Source organism: Oratosquilla oratoria, chromosome 16 (assembly GCF_046742065.1).
Source record: "Oratosquilla oratoria isolate Oo_2021 chromosome 16, ASM4674206v1, whole genome shotgun sequence".
NCBI lineage: Eukaryota > Metazoa > Arthropoda > Malacostraca > Stomatopoda > Squillidae > Oratosquilla > Oratosquilla oratoria.
In genome coordinates, this window is record NC_134792.1 from 10,583,470 (window position 1) to 10,602,746 (window position 19,277).

Consider the following 19,277-nt stretch of genomic DNA (forward strand, 5'->3'; position numbering starts at 1 on the left):
GATTTCTGTAGTGTTATCTGTGGTAGGGAGGAGAATTTTGGTTGTGGCACTTGTGTCCACAAAACAGATGGAGTGGTGGATCAGGGTGGTGAGTCCACAGCCATTGCCGTTGGTCTGGTCTTATCTGATGGTGGTGTAATTATGAACTGATGGTGTTTTGTGCGAGTGTCTTAGTTTTGTTTCTTGTATAATTGCAATGTGTATGTTGTGTTGTTTAAGAAAGTGTTCGAGTTCATGTTTTTTCGTGTTAATACCGTCAATGTTGTGTTGTAATATGTTGATGTGTGTTTTGTATGTGTTGTATGTTGCTGTTTGGGGTTGAGGTTGGGGTGTTAATGGGGAAGGTATAGGATCTGGGTTAGAGGGGGGGAAAGGAGAGATTGGGGACAAAGGAAGGGGAGTACTGATTGGGGATAAGGGCAAAGGGATATTGGGAGTGGGGAAGGGTGCTGGCTGTGGTTGGGGAGGTGGGAGTGGGGTTACTGGAGGGCAGGTAGAACATGTCCAAGTGTTTGTGTATTGGTTTGTGTCAGCAAGTGTTGTACAAGTGAGGTGGGCCCAGTTTTTGCACATATTGCATTGAACTGAGCCCTTTGTCTGTCTGCTCGAGGTAATGGATTTAGAGCATGTTGGGCATGTGTATTTTGTGGTGGGCCCAGGATTGCTCTCAACATCTCCGGCTAAAAGTAGAAGAGGGGTGATCACCGGAAAATCACCCCTCAGTGCAGAAAAAACGTAATATTGTATGTTGAGAAAAAGGATTGTGGTACTCCCCAAGGCAGTCATAGCTCCTCTTGGGGATCGGTGCCACCAGCGTAGAGCCGGTGGCCAGGGCTGGTTGCCGCCGTTTGGCCTCCAACTCTTGGGGTTGCGGGGTGGTCCCATAACGTAGACGCTGCGGCTCCAGGATTAGAGTTGGGAGATACGATTGATGAAAGAGTATTAGGATGGTTTGGACACATGGAAAGAATGAGTGAAGAAAGACTAGTAAAAGAGGTGTGGAAGGCAGAGGTGGAAGGAGTGAACATGAGGAGGCATCCTAGGATGAGATGGATGGATGGGGTGAAGGGGGCTTTGGGGAAGAGGGGAATGTCTGTTGAGGAAGGACGGGAGAGGACAGAAGACAGGGGTGAATGGAGAATGGTTGTATATGGATGATGTTGTGATGCATGAGGTGGAATGAGTGGGGGGGATGGGGGGTGAGGTGGTATGTGAGGAAAATTTGACGCAGCCCGAAGGGATTTCTCTCCGTCTTCTCCTTTTCTGGATGGGGGGACGGAGAGGGGGGTCGTCGAGTTAATGAAGCAGCCTTGCTGTGGATGTGCTGTATCTTGTGACACTGCCTCTGACCCAGGGCAGTGGACAAGGTGTAGGGATGACCCGTCATCCAGGAGGTGCCAAAATAAGAGGGAGGGTGGAGTGGAGTGGAGTGTATTTAGAGATGGAATGGGTGAGAATGGTTTTTATGCCTTTTTCTTTTTGGCTACCTCCCTTGTAAGGGGTAAAAGCCTTTGGTATATGTATGATTTTTTTCGCATCTGACCTAGATATGGACCAAAAGGTCTCCTGTTGGCATGCTCCGCCTTTGTTATCCTCCTTTGTAAACAACCATCTTTTCCTGAAAATGACAATCCTGTTTCTCATATCTATTTTTCCTACCATTTTTGTGTTCCTCATAAAATTTGTCTTTTTATTCTTATTATAACCTTGTGAGAAGTAGTTCTTTCAACCAAATTAATTTACTCATGATGGCTCAACCTTTTTGAATAAAATTGTCACATGTGGTGTTGTCATTTTGCCCTGCAAGAGATCTGGAGTAACAGTTGATTCATGGACTCAAAAGTAATTCCTATTAAATCACAACATTTGTTTTTTCTCCCTTCTCCTTCAATAGCAGTATTAAACATGTACAAGGATAAGATAATGACAAGTCACATTTATCTATTGTATTTCACTGCTTTACAGAACATAACATTTAATCTACAATACTTATTCTAATTTCTTTAATTGCACATTTGGGCAAATCCCTCTAACAAGATTTGGTAAGTTGATTACAGTTCTTTATCATTACTCTAAGCAACCAGTACACATGAGTATTATAATCCCACATGCCAAGATACCCTGAAGGATTTTGGAATGCATGACATCCGTTTAACCATGTATTTACACATGGAATAGATCATTTCTATACGAAGATGAGCAACAAAATATAATGTATCCTGACATGATATGATCAGAACAAAAGACAAGAAAAGAGGATAAACTGATAATGATTTATAAAGTTCTAGAGACTAAAGGAACATTTTCAATAAGCACTTGTGTTTTTTAAGGAAGACACAGCAATACAAATGAAGGCTTCTACATTACACAAAAATACGTTAACAATCACATTTTCCCAGACTCATGTCTATTTTTACTTACATTACTTCAAAGGCACAGAAACAAATAATAATGAAGACTAAGCTGAAACTTGATGAGAAAAATACAATGAAAGAAAAACCAGAATCCATCATGATGAAATGAAACTCAAAAAGAATGAAACAAGAAACAATGACTGGAGTAGTTACATTATATCAATGAATAAGGCAATAAGGATTACAACAACACAAGAGCACATGATGACAAGCACAATGTGAAGTTTTAAGGAACAAGATCACAAAACATAGTCACCAATGTGCTACAGAAAATAAACAAATTCTACACTTAAGGAAATGGATTTAATTTTTGGTTAATAAGGGGATGAGTTAAAAAAAAATTCTAAGGCAATAAGAATAAAAAAAAAAAAAAAAAAAAACGTGTTGGAGATCAATCAGTTGCCTTGGGTCTATCTTAAAAGTAGACCTGTTGTCCCAAGGTATCAGGCAGAAGCACCTTGGTTGGCCTCTTAAGTCACTCAAAAAAGGAAATTTTGTACTAATGTGTGTACTGTGTCAGTCTTGGGTTGTGAAAATCAGGTATTCTGCATCTTCAGCACGGTGAGGCTGGAGATGACAAAGCAATAAAATAATCAACACATCTTAGGAAATAAAACATGTCACCCACAAGGTTCATGGATTCCAAGCAGTAATCTCCTAGATGCAAGGTATCAAATATTGATTGGCAAAGTGAAAGACAATGTGATATGAAGGAATGAGTTAAAATATTAACAACGAATTCTACTACTACTACACCAAAAAGCCATGATCCCATCTCCCTCGAGGCCAGGAAATAGATTTTCTATTTTGCTATCATTCCATATAAGAAATACACAACATTGGAGAAAACTACTATATATTTACAACACATACATATACAATCTAGTCGGTGGACAAACTGCTTCCCCGTCACATACATTATAGAGTATTTTTCTGTGATACACATGTACGTTCATATTTTTCTTTTCTTAAACAACACTGTCATAAAAGGATTAGCAGTAACAGAATTAACCAACCATATCCACTTGTATATACAACTATGTAACATCTATATATATATTATCAGAATAAACAATACAAAAAAAAAAAAAGGTAATAATGACTAGGTGATATTCCTATTTCACACCTTAATCACAACAAACATGTTATATCAAAGACAGTAAATGGAATGTGAAGGAAAAAAATATCTTTGATACACATGAGGGCACTTCTTCAAAAGAAGAAATTGAAATAATTAAGTTTCAAATTATACTAAATAAATAATCTTTTATAATACTGTATAAAAACATAACATCCACTTCATTGCTATACATTTCATGTCAGTGGGAACATTAGTAAACTGTTGAGACATAGTTGTCTTTACACGTTTTACATGCAAGAGTCAAGCAGCTACAGTAGTACACATTTCATGGACTAATGAAGATCCTCTTGTCATTCAAATTCACTTACGTGGAGGGACAGGAGGGAGGTTGCGAGCAGGTACTGGCGGGAGGGTGCGACTGGGTATGGGAGGGGGAGGTCCTGAGGGTGGGGGCCCACTTCCTCCTCTGCTTGGAACTGGGGGTAAATCTCGCCGTGGAAGGGCAGGAGGAGGCCCAGAGGGTTGACTAATTGGAGGAGTTGGGGGAGAAGCAGCAGAGGGTGGAAGACTTGGTGGTGGAGCTGAAGGGGGAAGACTTGGTGGTGGAGCTGAGGGAGGATGACTCTGTTGTGGAGCTGTGGGAGGTTGACTTGGTGGTGGAGCAGATGGGGGAGGGCTTGGTGCAGATGTATGTGGAAGCTGACTAGAATCCACTTGTGACATTTCAGAGGTTGGCGATGTCTCCTCTAAGGATGGTGTCCATGGAGGAATTGGTGGATGACCTTGATGTGAGGAGGTGGTTGAAGAGAGACTCTGAGTTGAACTGCTCTCGTTCAAAGCTTGATGAGTATCACTAGCACTACCTGTTGCCACTTGGGTTGGTCGTATGGGTTTTGTGATTACCATCACCTGAAACACAAGTTATTGGAAATGAGGTGATGATCTACTCCCACTACCATCTTCAACAGACTTTCTCCTATTCCATGTCTGCAACACACTCCACAATGGTTCCCTCCCAACCCTATTACACACCTTATCCAAATCCATGAAAGCCCAAAAGACATCCTTACCATTTGCCAAGAACTTCATGTACCTCCGTCTTACTACTGCTTGATCTAATCACCCTCTTCCTCTCTAAACTCACACTGTTGTTCCCAAATTACTCCCCGTTTCCCTTCTAATCCTCTAAATGCCCTCCTTATTACAAGAAAGGAGCTACAATCAATGGGATCAGGTCTCTTCTCCATTTATTATACCTCATTTGAAATTCACTACAAAAGATACATTCCTCATTGATTATGGCACAAAAAGTGGAAAGGCAGTCACCTTAGGTCCTTGCTGTTTTTGACTTCGTGCTGTTGCTGGGGAACTTGGAGCTGAAGAAGGTGGTGTAGGGCGGGGAGGGGGAGGCCTCGAAGGAATTGGCCGTGGAGGAGTTGGCCTTGGGGGCTGTGGTGATGCTCGTTGATGCTCCACCTCTCCATCATTGATTTGATTGTCGTGTTCAGAATATAAGCTCTCCAAAGCACCTAAAACATGAAAAATATCTTTCAAGCTATGCACAATACATAAGCCTTCCAAAAACATCAACAATTCCCCAAACCAATCAATCAGTCTGTTGCCCCAGGTCTCTCTTGCAGGAAACCCACAGCTCTCCAAGTATAAAGTAATATGGGACCAGCAGCAGCTGCAAGAGAAGATGGCCTTCCAAGATTGTCAGAGAGAATCATCTTCCTGATGGCCATCTTGAAAACCTGTCAACAACCTCATCTCCATCTGGAAGTACAACCCTGATGGGCTGACAGTCCCCAGACCAGGCACAAGATCTCTATCAATTTCAACTGCATTTCCTTTACATTTCACAGAAAAACTGACAACCAGCAACTGTTCCCCTCCTACTTCTATAAGCTGGTGAGACACAAACAGTCCCACACTACTACAGCAATACAACTGCCCAACGATTCTCTCTGGGGAGATCTATGGGAGGGCTCAAGGACCATCACCAGTTGTTGTTGGGCAGCAGATTTCCAGTCAGTGAAATTTGGGCTAAAGACTAATACTACTACTGTTGAAGAGAAAAGAAAGACTATAGAATAATTGTTCTATATACTGCAGTCATAGCTGGTAGTTCTTTTCAGCAGACTATGGTTGCAATATACAGAAAACTATCTTGCCGTCTTTCTTTACTAAGATGGCCTTTTGATTCATGATAAAAAATTGAAACAAGACATCCTGTAGTCATTAATATAGTATTCCTGCACCCTGATATTTCAAGTAATATTTAGTAATATCAACCTACCTTGCATATTCCTGAGAGTATGCACCACATCCTGCTGTTCTTGCACCTGTACAACCTCGTCCGTTAAAGGCATGGTTGAATCACCACAGAGGGCCAACTCTTCTTCCAGCTGATTCCTCCACTCTGGTGTCTTAAGCTGCACTTCTAGTGTATGCCCACCAATCTGCAATGCATATCACTTTAGAATGTCTCTGTATACCAAAAGACTTCTTCCCCCATATAAGGAAGGTAGCCAGTCAAGGCATGAACAGTATCTATATACAAACAGTAAGATATCCACTTAAAACCAATTTCATATACACTGAAACCTAACTGTTAAAGGACTGGACTGAACAGCCTGCAGCGCCATGCGGGAGTCAGCAAATGTAAACCATATCTTGTTGTCCACGAAGCGCACAAGGACAACTGACCCAACTGCACCCATTGCCTCCTGGACAGCAGTCAGCAGATCATCATCAAATACTGCACCTGCATCGCATCCCTCTTCAAGGTTATGTATCTGTCAAAAAACATACATACCAGTTGTGAGACTTATGGGAAATGTTGCATCATCTCATTTCTGTATGTTGCCTAATTTTTATAAATCAAACCTTAACATTCAGTGTGGTATGTGTTACCTCCTCAAATTCTATGAAACATTAATCTTACAAAAATCACAATTATTTTATAAGGATTTTTCACTTACCAATAAGTATAATACTGTATAATGTACACAATTACCTTAGTATATGTGTCTATATGTGAGCATCTATCATATATGCTAAATCAAATCAAACACCCACTACACACACACACACACACACAAGACCCATTTAACCACCCCTCCCATCTCTACACCTCTGTGATGAAAGGTCATCCCTGCTCCCCCACCCCCATCAAATGACATGTAAATGGATACAGAGTAAGAGTGTGAAGGTGAGGAGTACAGGTACTGTGGTTTCCGTCTGTGCAGAGATGTAAACGGGGTAAAGGAATTTGGGAAATAAATCCTGGTTGTAGCAAAAAAAAAAATTTACATTGTGATGATCTGTCGAGATGTACTGAATTTTACAGGGATGAAGGTTTTGTATGGTGGTGGTACTGTATAGTGTACTTATCCCACTATGGAAACATGTTATGAAAATACATAAATATGTGAAAAAATTAAAACAAAGAAAATACAACTTAACATGTAGTCAGTGTGACAAATATATTGATGCAAAATTGTGGTAAAAAGGTAATCATGTGACAGATCAAGATATGACACATCATCATATCTACAAAACTTCCACAGAAGAGTGACACAACTGCTATGGTTTTACACATAATGGATAAAGATAAACTTAATCAACCAATACATAAACTGTACAAGACAATATTTACAAATGAGACTGCCCAATTTGGCGAAACATTTCTTTCAGTGACAGGTGATGACCTGAGCACCAGTTATTTTTTTATGAATTTGGATGTGGTTTTCTCTCTCTCTCCTTTTGAAAATCTGTGGGAGTGGCTTCTATGCCTTTTTCTCTTTGGCTACCCCCCCAATGTAAGGGGGGAAAAAGCCTTTGGTATATGTATGTATATGAAAATCTGTGGATTAGAAATGGCCAAAGAGTGATGCAGATTGGAGCTTGATACCAACATACAAGTTCCTTGCTAAATGATATATTACACCTTTCTGGTATAGTTGTCAAGAGTTAAAGATCCAAGTTACTAAAACTAGTCCAGTCATTGCAAACCAGTGTTTATTTGGATGAATCAACCAATATCAGTTCTAGCATTCAGATGTTGGTATCAGTGTAGAAATAGGACAAGAAATATGAAACATAAAAGGTGGGGGAAAAATCAATTGATGCATCCAACCTTCCAAATGTTTCCTCGTAAAAGATGGGGCAATTCTCAAGGAATGGGAAGGGTGTCAATCTGTACTGATGAAATTCCTGCCATGCTAAGCAATAAAAACTTGGCTTTCCTGTCCATATCAACACAGGGTGTCCTATTTGACCATCATGCACTGTATTGTTTTATCATGCACTTCCTACAAAGAGTTTCACCTGTAAAGGACTCATGGACAACTATCAGCATTGAGAAATAGCTCAAATAGATCCTACACTCCTATCATATGCCTTTTACTGATCCACACAAGGGTTACAATTGCTTCCTTTCCTTGTATGTTTTCTGAGTGGTCTCAGTAATCTGCACAAGCCTTTTCTTTTATGTGAACTAGTGTTACTCTCCTTCATGGTGCTAAGGCAGTTGTGATATGTGGTACCACAAAGAGGTGAAATGACACTATAAATGGGAATGTGAAGAGAAGGAGTATAAGAGGAAGCTGAGAGAGGAGTGGAGGATAGAGTAGAGCTAGTAGTGGAGGAGGAATGGGGATGGTTCAAGGAGGGAGTAATAAGGAGTGTAAAGATGGTGTGTGGAACAAGGTGGACAGGAGGAAATAGAAGGAAGGTAGTGAGTGGTGGGATGAGGAAGCAAAGAAGGGTGTAGAAGAAGCAGGCTTTCATGGACTGGTTACAAATTAGGACGAGGGAATCAAAGGAGAGGTACAAAGTAAAGAGAAGAGAAGTAAAGCACAAGGTAAAGGAGGCAAAGAGGAGAGCAAATGTGGAATGGGGTAAGAGTATGACAGAAAATCTTGAAAGTAATAAAAAGATGTTTTGGAAAGAAATTAAGAGTGGAAGAGGAGGTAAATCAAGTAGAGAAGAAAGGTAATAGCTGCAGATGGAGAGATGATAATGGAAGAGAAGGCAGTGAGAGGAAGGTGGGCAGAGTATTTTAGGGAGCTGCTAAATGTGAAGAAGGATAGGGAGGGAAAGGTAGCTGCAGTGGGAAGCACTAAGAAAATTATTGTGATGAGTGAGGAAAATGGAGCAGAAATAAGGAAAGATGAAGTGAAGGCAGCTGTTAAGATGATGAGAGCAGGTGCACCTGGGTTGGATGAATCTCATGGTGAACTGGCTGGTGAGGTTATTTAGTGTTTGTTTAAGAGAGAGTAGAATGCTGGAGGACTGGAGGAATGCCTGGATAATTCCACTTTACAAGGGAAAGGGGGGGCAAGTGTGAGTGGAGTAGTTTCAGAGGGATCAGCTTGTTAAGTGTAGTTGGGAAAGGTTATGGGAGGGTCTTGATTGAGCAGATTAGGAGAAGAACAGAGGGAGTAATTGGTGAGGAACAGTGGATTTAGGACAGGTAGGGGTTGTGTAGATCAGATTTTTGTGGTAAGACATATGTGAAAAAGCTATAGGAAAAGGTAAGGATGTTTTTTTGGCTTTTATGGATCTGGAAAAGGCTTATGATAGGGTAGACAGGAAGGTACTGTGGGAGGTTTTGCAGATATACGGGATAGGAGGAAAGATGTTAAGAGCAATTAAGAGTTTCTACGAGAGTAGTTGAGCTTGTGTTAGGATAATGGAGAGAGCGAGTGGTTTGAGGTAAAGGTGGGACTTCGTCAGGGATGTGTTATGTCGCCCTGGCTGTTCAATTTATACATGGATGGGGTGGTGCGAGAGGTGAATGCAAGGGCAGTGGGTCAAGGATTGGAGATGGTTAAAGAAAATGGAGAAAAGTGGGAGATAGGCCAGTTGTTGTTTCCTGATGACACTGTACTTGTAGCAGGATCAGAGGAGGGATTGAGGAAGTTATTGAGAGCTTGGGAAGGTGTTCAATAGAAGGAAGTTGAAGATAAATGTGGGTAAAAGTAAGGTGATGAGATGTACAAGGGGAGAGAGTGGCAGCAGACTGGAAATGAGTATTAAGGGAGAGAGACTGGATGAAGTGGATAGTTTTAGATACTTGGGTGCAAATGTGGCAGGAAAGGGGGGAGTGGGGGGTGGAGGTAGAATGTAGATTGAGAGAAGGGAGTATATGCCTTGGTGGATTAAAAAGTGTAATGAGAAATAGACATTTGGGAATGGATGGTAAGAGGAGACTGTATGAAGGAGTGATTGTGCTGACAGCACTGTATGGGGCAGAAACATGGAACATAAGAGAGGAAGAGAGGAGTTTGAATGTGTTTCAGATGAAATGTCTGAGAATTATGATAGGAATTACTAGGCTAGAGTGAGAAATAAGGAGGTGAGGAGGAGAAAAGGGTGGAAAGGGAGCTGGGAGATAGGGCTGATGAAAGAGCGTTGGGATGCTTTGGAAACATGGGAAGAATGAGTGAAAAAAGATTAATAAAAGAGGTGTGGAAGGCAGAGTCGTGGAAGGAGTGAATATGGGGGGGGGGCGACTTAGGATGAGACAGACGGGGTAAAAGGGGCATTGGGAAAGAAGGGAATGTCTGTTGAGGAAGGACGGGAGAAGACAGAAGACAGTGGTGAATGGAGAAGGGTTGTTTAAGGATGATGCTGTGATATATGAACGGGAGTGGGTGGGGGATGGGGGTGGGTGGGAGTATATATGAGTAATAAATTGATGCAGCCCAAAGGGATTTCTCCCAGTCTTCTCCATTTCTGCATGAGGGGATGGAGAGGGGGGGGGGGGCGCCGAATTAATGAATCGGCCTTGCTGTGTCTTGCGACACTGCTTCTGACCCAGGGCAGTGGACATCATGCAGGGATGACCCGTCATCCAAGAGGTGCTAAGATAAGAGGAAAGGAAGAGGGTTGAGGGGAGTGGATGTGGAGAATGGAATGGGTAGGAGTGGTTTCTATGCCTTTGTCTTTTGGCTACCTCTTGTGTAAGGGGGAAAAGCCTTTAGTGTATATGTATGTGTATGTATGTATGTATATATATATATATATATATATATATATAAATATATCACTTAGACAAAATGTGGCACATTTGTAAAAAATAATCACGAAGAACCCACAGTCGGAATAAAAGGAAACTTTAGAAGAATGTGTAACTTCTATATTTCGGCTAATAGCTATAGCCCTCTTCAGGAAAAAAAGGGGGCTATAGCTATTAGCCGAAATATAGAAGTTACACATTCTTCTAAAGTTTCCTTTTATTCCGACTGTGGGTTCTTTGTGATTATATATAGAGTAGAAGCCCGATTTAACGAACTAATTCAGCCAAGGTCCAGTCCGCTAAATTGAATTTTCAGTTAAATTGTGCGAGTGAGCGTTGGTGTAACAGTGTTGCCAGAGCGGATTACAAAAATGATACATACCTAAAAATTCCCTAGTGTACACACACACATACAGTATATATATTATTGTAAGTGAATTATAGGCAGCACAATCGTGAATTGCAAACGAACAGCAACGTGCAGTAATTTGTTGCAACATGTGTGTGTGGTGTAACAATGATACAAGCTGTCTGTGAATTTCGTGGAATATTAGTCATAGCTTCGTGTTTGGTTCGATGTACATAATTCTAGCGATTAATAGGACTGGGCAGTTGGTTTTTGGATAGTGAGCATTATTGTTGTGTTGTTGAAGAAAACGTAGTTCGTTGTTATAGAAGTGTTTTTCGTGGTGATTACTCTCGCGTACTGATTTTGAATTTTCCCATCAACTTACCGTTTCATTATTTTGTTTTCCTATTATACCGTCTATTTCTACTTGAATATATTTCTGCTACAATTATACTTTATACATATACTGAATTATATATTATTGTATATATATATTATAGTACGTATATATATATATATTTATATACCTCCAAAGTACTAAATTATACATTTTTCCTTGCCTCCACCACCACAATCTGGTAACATCTGGTAACATTGAACTCTGAGACACGCATGTGGTCAGTTGACGGAAAATGCTCAACTTAGCTTACCGTTCCCGCTAAATTGAGCTATTTCCGTAGGCGCGCGTCTGGCCAGCTAGCGGAAAATGGTTAACTTAGCGGACCATTTCCGCTAAGTTGAGCATTTTCGTTATTACTATTTGCAGTTCGCTAATTTGAGCTTCCGCTAAATTGAGATTCGTTAAATTGGGCTTCTACTGTATATATATATATATACACACACACACCAGTAATGTGCACAGACATTGCAAGGGGCAGGTGCTTTGGGCTGGAAATTGGGCCCTTCACTCTTTTGTATTATTGGTATTTGGCAACTATCCGGTAGGGTGCAACACCATTTTCCACATTATAATTTCTGAATGGCAAGAAAATGGAAAAAGCCTGAGAGAAAAAAAATCTTTTATTTTTATATATTTTAGTGAAGTGCACTTTTGGGGCACAGGGCAAAGGGGCAGGTGCTCGGGCAGCCCCCCTCTGCAGGGGCCTGATAGACACCGTATATAACACCGCTAGTTTGTGGTTGTCAAAGTAGAAAGGGGCAGGTGCTTGGGCACCCTGCCTCTGCAGGGGCCTGATAGACACCGTATATAGCACCGCTAGTTTGTGGTTGTCAAAGTAGTTATTTACGTCTGACCTGCGGATAGGTCGCACTGTAATCTGGCGATTTACAAGACCCATTGAAACATAAAGAATATCAGATATTTACCTTTATTTAAAAAATTTACTCACAAAATTTTAATATCAGAACACATGTAGATTGTCCGACTGTCACGCGTGCGCATAATGCAAACTTACATAAACAACGGTTGCGTTTCTAAAACTATAATCGTAAACAAATGCACTTGCGTAAAAAACGTTATAGTCAACTTGACTAAATCAATAGAGTTTAACTGTCAACTGGACACTATACAACAGTATGGAAGTTTCTTTAATCTGATCTTTCTGCTTTCTCCATCCCCTCACTACCTTTCCTGAAACCCCAACTCCCTTTCTGCAGATATGTTTTCACGTTCTTCTGCGTAATCCACCACTTTCAGCTTAAAACCTACTTCATACCTCTTTCTCTTACCGATACTCCTGATTAAGGTTTGCAGTTACTTTATACCTCTTTCTCTTACCGATACTCCTGATTAAGGTTTGCAGTTATTAGGCCTACAACTCCGCGTGATCTGCCGTAGATCTAACATATAAACGCAGCCACGAGTGAAACAGGTGATGTACAGTAACGTACGGTAAACAAAGGGCCAAGGTTGCATTGCTTATAAACACTATAAAACATACGAAAGAGAATATTTTACTATTGTATTGTAATTGATATATGATTTTGTAGCAGCAATAGTTCAGTTTAGAGCAGCGAGTCGGTAGGAACCTTTGATATATAGGCCTATATATATATATATATATATTATGCATACAAAAGACTTGAAAGGCTTTCAGATGCATATTGTGCGAACACCACCGAAATTCCGTGTTATTGTCACATTGAAATCGCCAATTGTTGCGACTTCGGTGACAGAGTAGTGCTGTCCCTCATTAATGTCGAGTGGATAGGTCGCACCCCTGATTTTAGCGAAACATTTAGTTAAAAAAAAGTGTGACTTATACGCAAGTATATACGGTACACACACACACTACATGGATGAAGAAATGGTAAAGAAAATAGTGGTTACACTAATAAGACCTAATCTAGAGTATGCTGCAACACTATGGGCACCTAGCAAAAAAAGAGCAGCGACAAAAATGGCACCTACACTATAAAATTTGACATACGAACAAAGATTGGAGAAATTACATCTATCAATACTGGAACAGAGAAGAGGAAGAGGTGATTTGTTGACCATTTACAGAATTATGAAAGGGATGGAAATTCTTGATAGAGATGACTTATTAAAATGGGACAGAAGAGAAACAAGAGGACACGAAAAGAAGCTAAAGAAGGGCAGTTACAGAAGAGATTTGAAAAGGAATAGCTTCCCACATTGAGTGATTGATGTCTGGAACAAATTAACAGAGACAGTGAGTGCCAAAACTATACAAGATTTTAAGAATAAACTGGATGCGGAGAGATACGAAAACGGGTCATTACGAGCATAGCTCTCATCCCATAAAATACAACTAGGTGAATATGCGCACACACACACACACACACACACACACAACACCTTTCCCCACAGGGTCATAGACGTTTGGAACAAGTTAGATGAAAATGTGGTGTGTGCAAGAACGATACACGAATTTAAAAACAGTCTAGATAAAACGAGATAATTATGATGACGGGATACCACAAGCATAGCTTCCCTTCCCGTAAAATACAACTAGGTAAACACACACACACACACAATATATATATATATTTATTTGACAAGAGAAAAGACATATGTATAGAAAGAGTGGTGTTGATAAAAGTCCAGGAAGGAGCAGAGGTACTTTATTCTCTAACGTTTCGACAGAGTCTTCTTCAGAGAGATAATGGTACAGGCAAATTGAGATACATGTTTATACTAAGCGGATCATCTCACAGGTGGCCTTGGGATAGAGTTCGCTGTGTGTCCCCTAGATGATCAATTTTGCTGTTGCATGTGATAAGTTTACAAACCCTTCTCTATGATTGGTTGAATTAAATGTGTTGATATATGCAACTTTGATAGTTTATCTTGTTGTCTTTTTCATACCGGTGTGTAAGATTTTGGTCCTGTTCCATTTAGGCATATGCGTTGTGTATTCTCTGTCGAAACGTTAGAGAATACTTTAGTACCTCTGCTCCTTCCTGGACTTTTACCTACACCACCCTTTCCATATATATATACATACATATACCAAGGCTTTTTCCCCCTTACAAGGGGGGTAGCCAAAAAGAAAAAGGCATAAAATCATTCCCACCCATTCCATCCCTGAAAACACTCCACACCCCTCCACCCTCCCTCTTATCTTAGCACCTCCTGAATGACGGGCCACCCTATCATTAAGGTCTCCCAGTACTATCACATTGACATTTCTTCCCAAATCCTCTATGCACTCATTTAGACCTATCCAAAAGGCCTCCCTTTCTTCTACACTCTTCTCACTGCCAGGCCCATATGCACTTACAAAGACCCACATCTCCTTCCCCAGTTTCACCTTCATCCACATTATCCTTGAGGAAACCTCCTTCCACTCCACTACCCGTTTACCTATCTCTTCACTTACTAGAATAGCCACCCCTTCCCTCCCTCGCCCTCTCTTCACTCCTGATAACTTCCCACTTACACTCCCAAACTTACACTCACCCTTCCCTTTCAACTTAGTTTCACTCAAAGCCAACACATCCATCTTTCTTCTCACAAACATACTACCTATCTCTTCCCTTTTACTCTCATCTGTACCACATCCACGCACATTAAAAGACCCAAACCTTAGGGTGCTGGTCCGAGGCTTTCCAGCCCCTCTTATGCCTTCTTTTTTTTTTTTTTTTTTTAGGAATTTCCCCTGTGGGGCTACAAGGAGAAGGATGCCTAGTCCCAATCCCCGTCCCTTTCTTCTCGCCTCTTACGATCCAAGTGGGAATACTTGGTGGTAGTATTCTTTTCCCCCACCACAGGGAATTCCCCCATCACAGAAAAGGAATACTCAGAGAAATGGTACAGGACAACAACAAGGGGTTGGAGGACAGCATAACGGAGGGACAGTCGTAGTATAAAAGTGTAATAATTTCTCTATGAACAGAGTTTTCCTCTATCATAGACAAAATGATGTGTGGCTCTGGTCCGTAGGTGCACCCCATATAGACCCTAAAGTATCAACTGCATGCTACTTTGCCACAATAACAAGCAGCCAATACAATATACACTTATATATACAATATACACTTATAAAATTCTGATAATCTTGTTTGTCATCTTGCTTGCTTGCTTGAAACCGTCACCCAGCCAATGAGAAGAGATATGACATCACGGATGAGGACCAGCCAATGAGAAGATATATGACGTCACGACTGAGGACCAGCCAACGAAAAGAAGAGATCAGAAGAGATATGACGTCACGACTGAGGACTAGCCAATCAGAAGAGACATAACATCACATCAGCAGCTCTGTGGGTCCTAAGGAACCCCAGCTCTGAGCGCGTGACATCACGACTGCTAATTTTCCAATTTGCCAATTTCTTAATTTCCAATTTTCAGATTGCATATTTTCTGACCATTAATATTTAAAATTTTCATATCCATTATTTAAAAGTATAGCCAACTCCTGAATTAGCATCTATGAGGCATAATGAGTATATTAGAATATTACATAGTGTTCCAAGCAACGACATGACGTCACAATTTTCCGATTACACATTTTCTGACCAATAATATCTAAGATTTTCATATTCGGTATTTAAAAGTATAGTTAACTCCAGAATTAGCTTCTATGAGGCATAATGAGTTTTATTAAAATATTATGAGCCGTATGAATCATATGATGCATAGTTTTCCAAGCAACGACATGACGTCACAATCTTCTGCATTTCACTTCTTATAACTAATCAAGTCACTGCCTTCGTCTACTGAATAGAGGTAAGAGCTCTAAATTATACTCAATTTGATATAGAAACTTATTTTCTGTGATACGGTGACAGTGACATAGTATATCTATCATAAAGTTTATATTTATAAACGTTGCTACTCGCTCAAGTCCCATGGGACTCCCTGAATGATAATGAGTGGGAGTGAGATAGGGAGTGGGATGACGAGACGTGACATAACATAAGCTTACTTAAGGAGGCTCTCTTTATTTAATTTCTTGAGAACGCCTGTATCTAGTTTACTTTCCTTCGAGAGAGCACGAGGACCGCACAAAACTGGTAAGTCTTAAGCTAATAACATGCTTTAAAAAGATCGTGATATGACATGTTAACAATGGGTTGAAGACACACTTCCAGAGCAGAATGAATGCATATTTTGGTAGACAGAAAGATACACTATGGTACAGCATGGGCAAGTATATGTTGCGCTGAGTCGAGTTAAGCAAAGGGGAAAATATAAAGTGGTTTTAAATCATTAAAATTTTACAAAGAATGTTGTAAATATAAGAGCACTGTCTTAATAGAGATTTTATTGACAATTTTATTAACAATGTATTATTTAAAATTTTATTTGACCCAACGGGTCACGGGTTGTCTAGTATATATATATATACAGGTAAACGTCGACTTACGATGGCATTAGGTTTCGATAGATCCATCGTAAGATGATTTCATCATAAGTCGATCCCCAATTTGTGTATCACTCTGTTCCGTGGTCACTGTACCTAGCCTACCTGTATATTAACCACCAGAGATACTGAATATAGCCTATTAAACATGTACAGTATTTTAATTAATTATTTTTATCCTTTTTACCATATTCAAACACTATAATATGTATTTTCAGTACGGTACTTAAATCTCGCGGGCAGCAGCCAATGCCAGCCGTACGACGTGTCGTAATAATACTCGCATCATAAAATATAGTCACCGCTTATATCGATCGTTCTCTCTTTCACCCGCGAATTTTGAAAACCACAGAGAATGGGATTCAGGGCACATTTGAGAGAATGTAAAAACACAGGGGCGACTACAATAAATATAATCAAGACGTCGAAATGGCAGCGTCGCGAATCCACTTGCTCCTCATGACGCCTACGTGTGCGGCACCGTATGGAAGGGGTTAAATATATCATATCGTCGTCGTCGTCATCGTAAAGTCGAACAATCGTAAGTCGCGGCCATCGTAAGTCGACGTTTACCTGTATATATATATATATATATATATATATATATATACAGACGCTCCTCAACTTACGTTTTAGTTACGTTCCGAAAGGCCAAACGTAAGTTGAAAATGAACGTAAGTTGTTACTGTACTATACATCCGTGAATTCTATTACTGTATCTTATAAAACACCCCGAAATCATTAATTATACACATAACATTGTAAAATAATAACATTTCAAATAAATTAAATTCAAGCAACATAAATTGAGATGGTGGAGGAGGAGGGGGAGGAGGAGGGGGAGGAGGAGGGGGGGGAGGAGGAGGAGGAGGAGGAGGAGGCAACGCATGATTAGTTTGTCGTTTGTACAATGTAAACAATGGACACAGCGTCATGTGCAAGTATTGTTTGAACTACGGAGAGTGCGTTAAACTAAAAAATTCACTCAAAAATGTTTTTTTTTTTTTTTTTTTTTTTACAGTCAGTTCAAACGTAAAATCGAAAAAACGTAAAACGAATGAACGTAAGTAGAGGAACGTCTGTATATATATATATATATATATATATATACATACAAATTGGATGAAACAATAGTGTGTGCAAACATTATATGAATTTAAGAAACCATTTTTTGCAAAAGATGCAAAAACGGGTCACCACGAGCATAGATCCCCTTTCTGTATAATACAACTAGGTAAATACACACATACAAAGAAGAGAATGAGGGGACCTACTAACCATCTGCAGAATTGAGATAATCACTCCCAGGTCCCTTTCTGAGTCAACTTTTTGACTTCCTTGTTGCCAATTTTATATTGAGCCGATATTCTATTTTTGCTTTTTCCAAATTCCATTATACTACATTTCTTAAGGTAAAGTTCACTTCACACCTCTAACTCCATTCCCATATTTTGTCCAGGTCTTCTTGTAGCGATCTGCAGTCTTCTTCTGTGCTTACTCTCGAGTAATTTGGCATCCTTAGCAAAGAAGTTCATTTAACACTTCACTCCCTCATCCCTATCATTTACATATATGGCAAACATTAAAGGAGCCAATACAGAACCTTGTGGGATGCCACATATCACATCTTCCCAGTTTAAGTTTTTGTCTCTAGGTACCACTCATTTTTCTCCCACTTAAGAAATATTTCATCCATTCCAGTAACTTATCTTGTATTCCTATTATTTCAATTTTTCTTATTAGCTTTTTATGTGTATGTGTGTATTTACATAGTTATATAACCTAGTTCTATCATATGGTATGGGAGCTATGATTGTGGTGACCCATCTTTGTATCTTTCAGCATCAAGTTTTTTCTTAAAATCTTGAATAGTGTTTGCACACACTATTTCTTCATCTAAATTATTCCAGGTACCCAGCACTCTTGTGTGGGAAACTTTTTTTTTTTTTTTCTCCTCTCCAGACCTCTTCTATCGTTATCCTTTTCGAGTTTCTTTTCGTGTCCTCTCGTTTTTCCATCGTCTCATTTTAGTAAATCATTCCTATCAAGGATTTCCATTCCTTTCATGATTCTTTAGTCAGTAGATCTCCTCTTTCTCTTCTCTGCTCCAGTGTTGGTAGTTCCAATATGGATAATCTTTGTTCATATGTTGATTTGGAAAGAGCAGGTGCCAACTTTGTGATTGCTCTCTGTATTCTTTCTAATTTCCTTATATTCCTTTAAATACTGGGTGTCCATAGTGTTGTTGTGTATTCCAGTTTTGGTCTTATTAATGTAACTAATACTTTTTTAATCATTTCTTCATCCAAATAGTCAAATGCCACTTTCATTGACCTTAATAGGTTGAAGGTTTCTCCGACTATTTTGTTTATGTTTTTTCTGGAGGAGTGCCTGTATTGTTCCAGTTTACAATGGGAAAGGGGGACAAGTGTGAGTGTAGTAGTTTCAGAGGGATAAGCTTGTTGAGTGTAGTTGGGAAGGTTCATGTGAGGGTCTTGATTGAGAGGATCAGGAGAGGAACAGAGGGAGTAATTGGTGAGGAAGAGTGTGGTTTTAGGACAGGTAGGGGTTGTGTAGATCAGGTTTTTGTGGTAAGACAGATATGTGAGAAAGC

At 40.0% G+C, this 19,277-nt stretch overlaps 1 protein-coding gene across 6 annotated transcripts in view; it reads right to left on the reverse strand.

Moving 5' to 3' along the window:
- Nucleotides 1–1,931: 1,931 nt before the first annotated feature.
- Synj (synaptojanin) overlaps nucleotides 1,932–19,277 on the reverse strand; it is a 312,743-nt gene continuing 295,397 nt past the window's right edge. For all 6 annotated transcript variants that reach the window (XM_076199351.1, XM_076199352.1, XM_076199346.1 and 3 more), the window contains 4 exons: nucleotides 6,108–6,293; nucleotides 5,795–5,957; nucleotides 4,822–5,024; nucleotides 1,932–4,404 (listed from right to left, as the gene is read on the reverse strand). In XM_076199351.1, coding sequence (XP_076055466.1) covers nucleotides 3,856–4,404; nucleotides 4,822–5,024; nucleotides 5,795–5,957; nucleotides 6,108–6,293 — 1,101 coding nt within the window. In that variant the 3' untranslated portion in view covers nucleotides 1,932–3,855. The remainder of the gene's footprint in view (nucleotides 4,405–4,821; nucleotides 5,025–5,794; nucleotides 5,958–6,107; nucleotides 6,294–19,277) is intronic.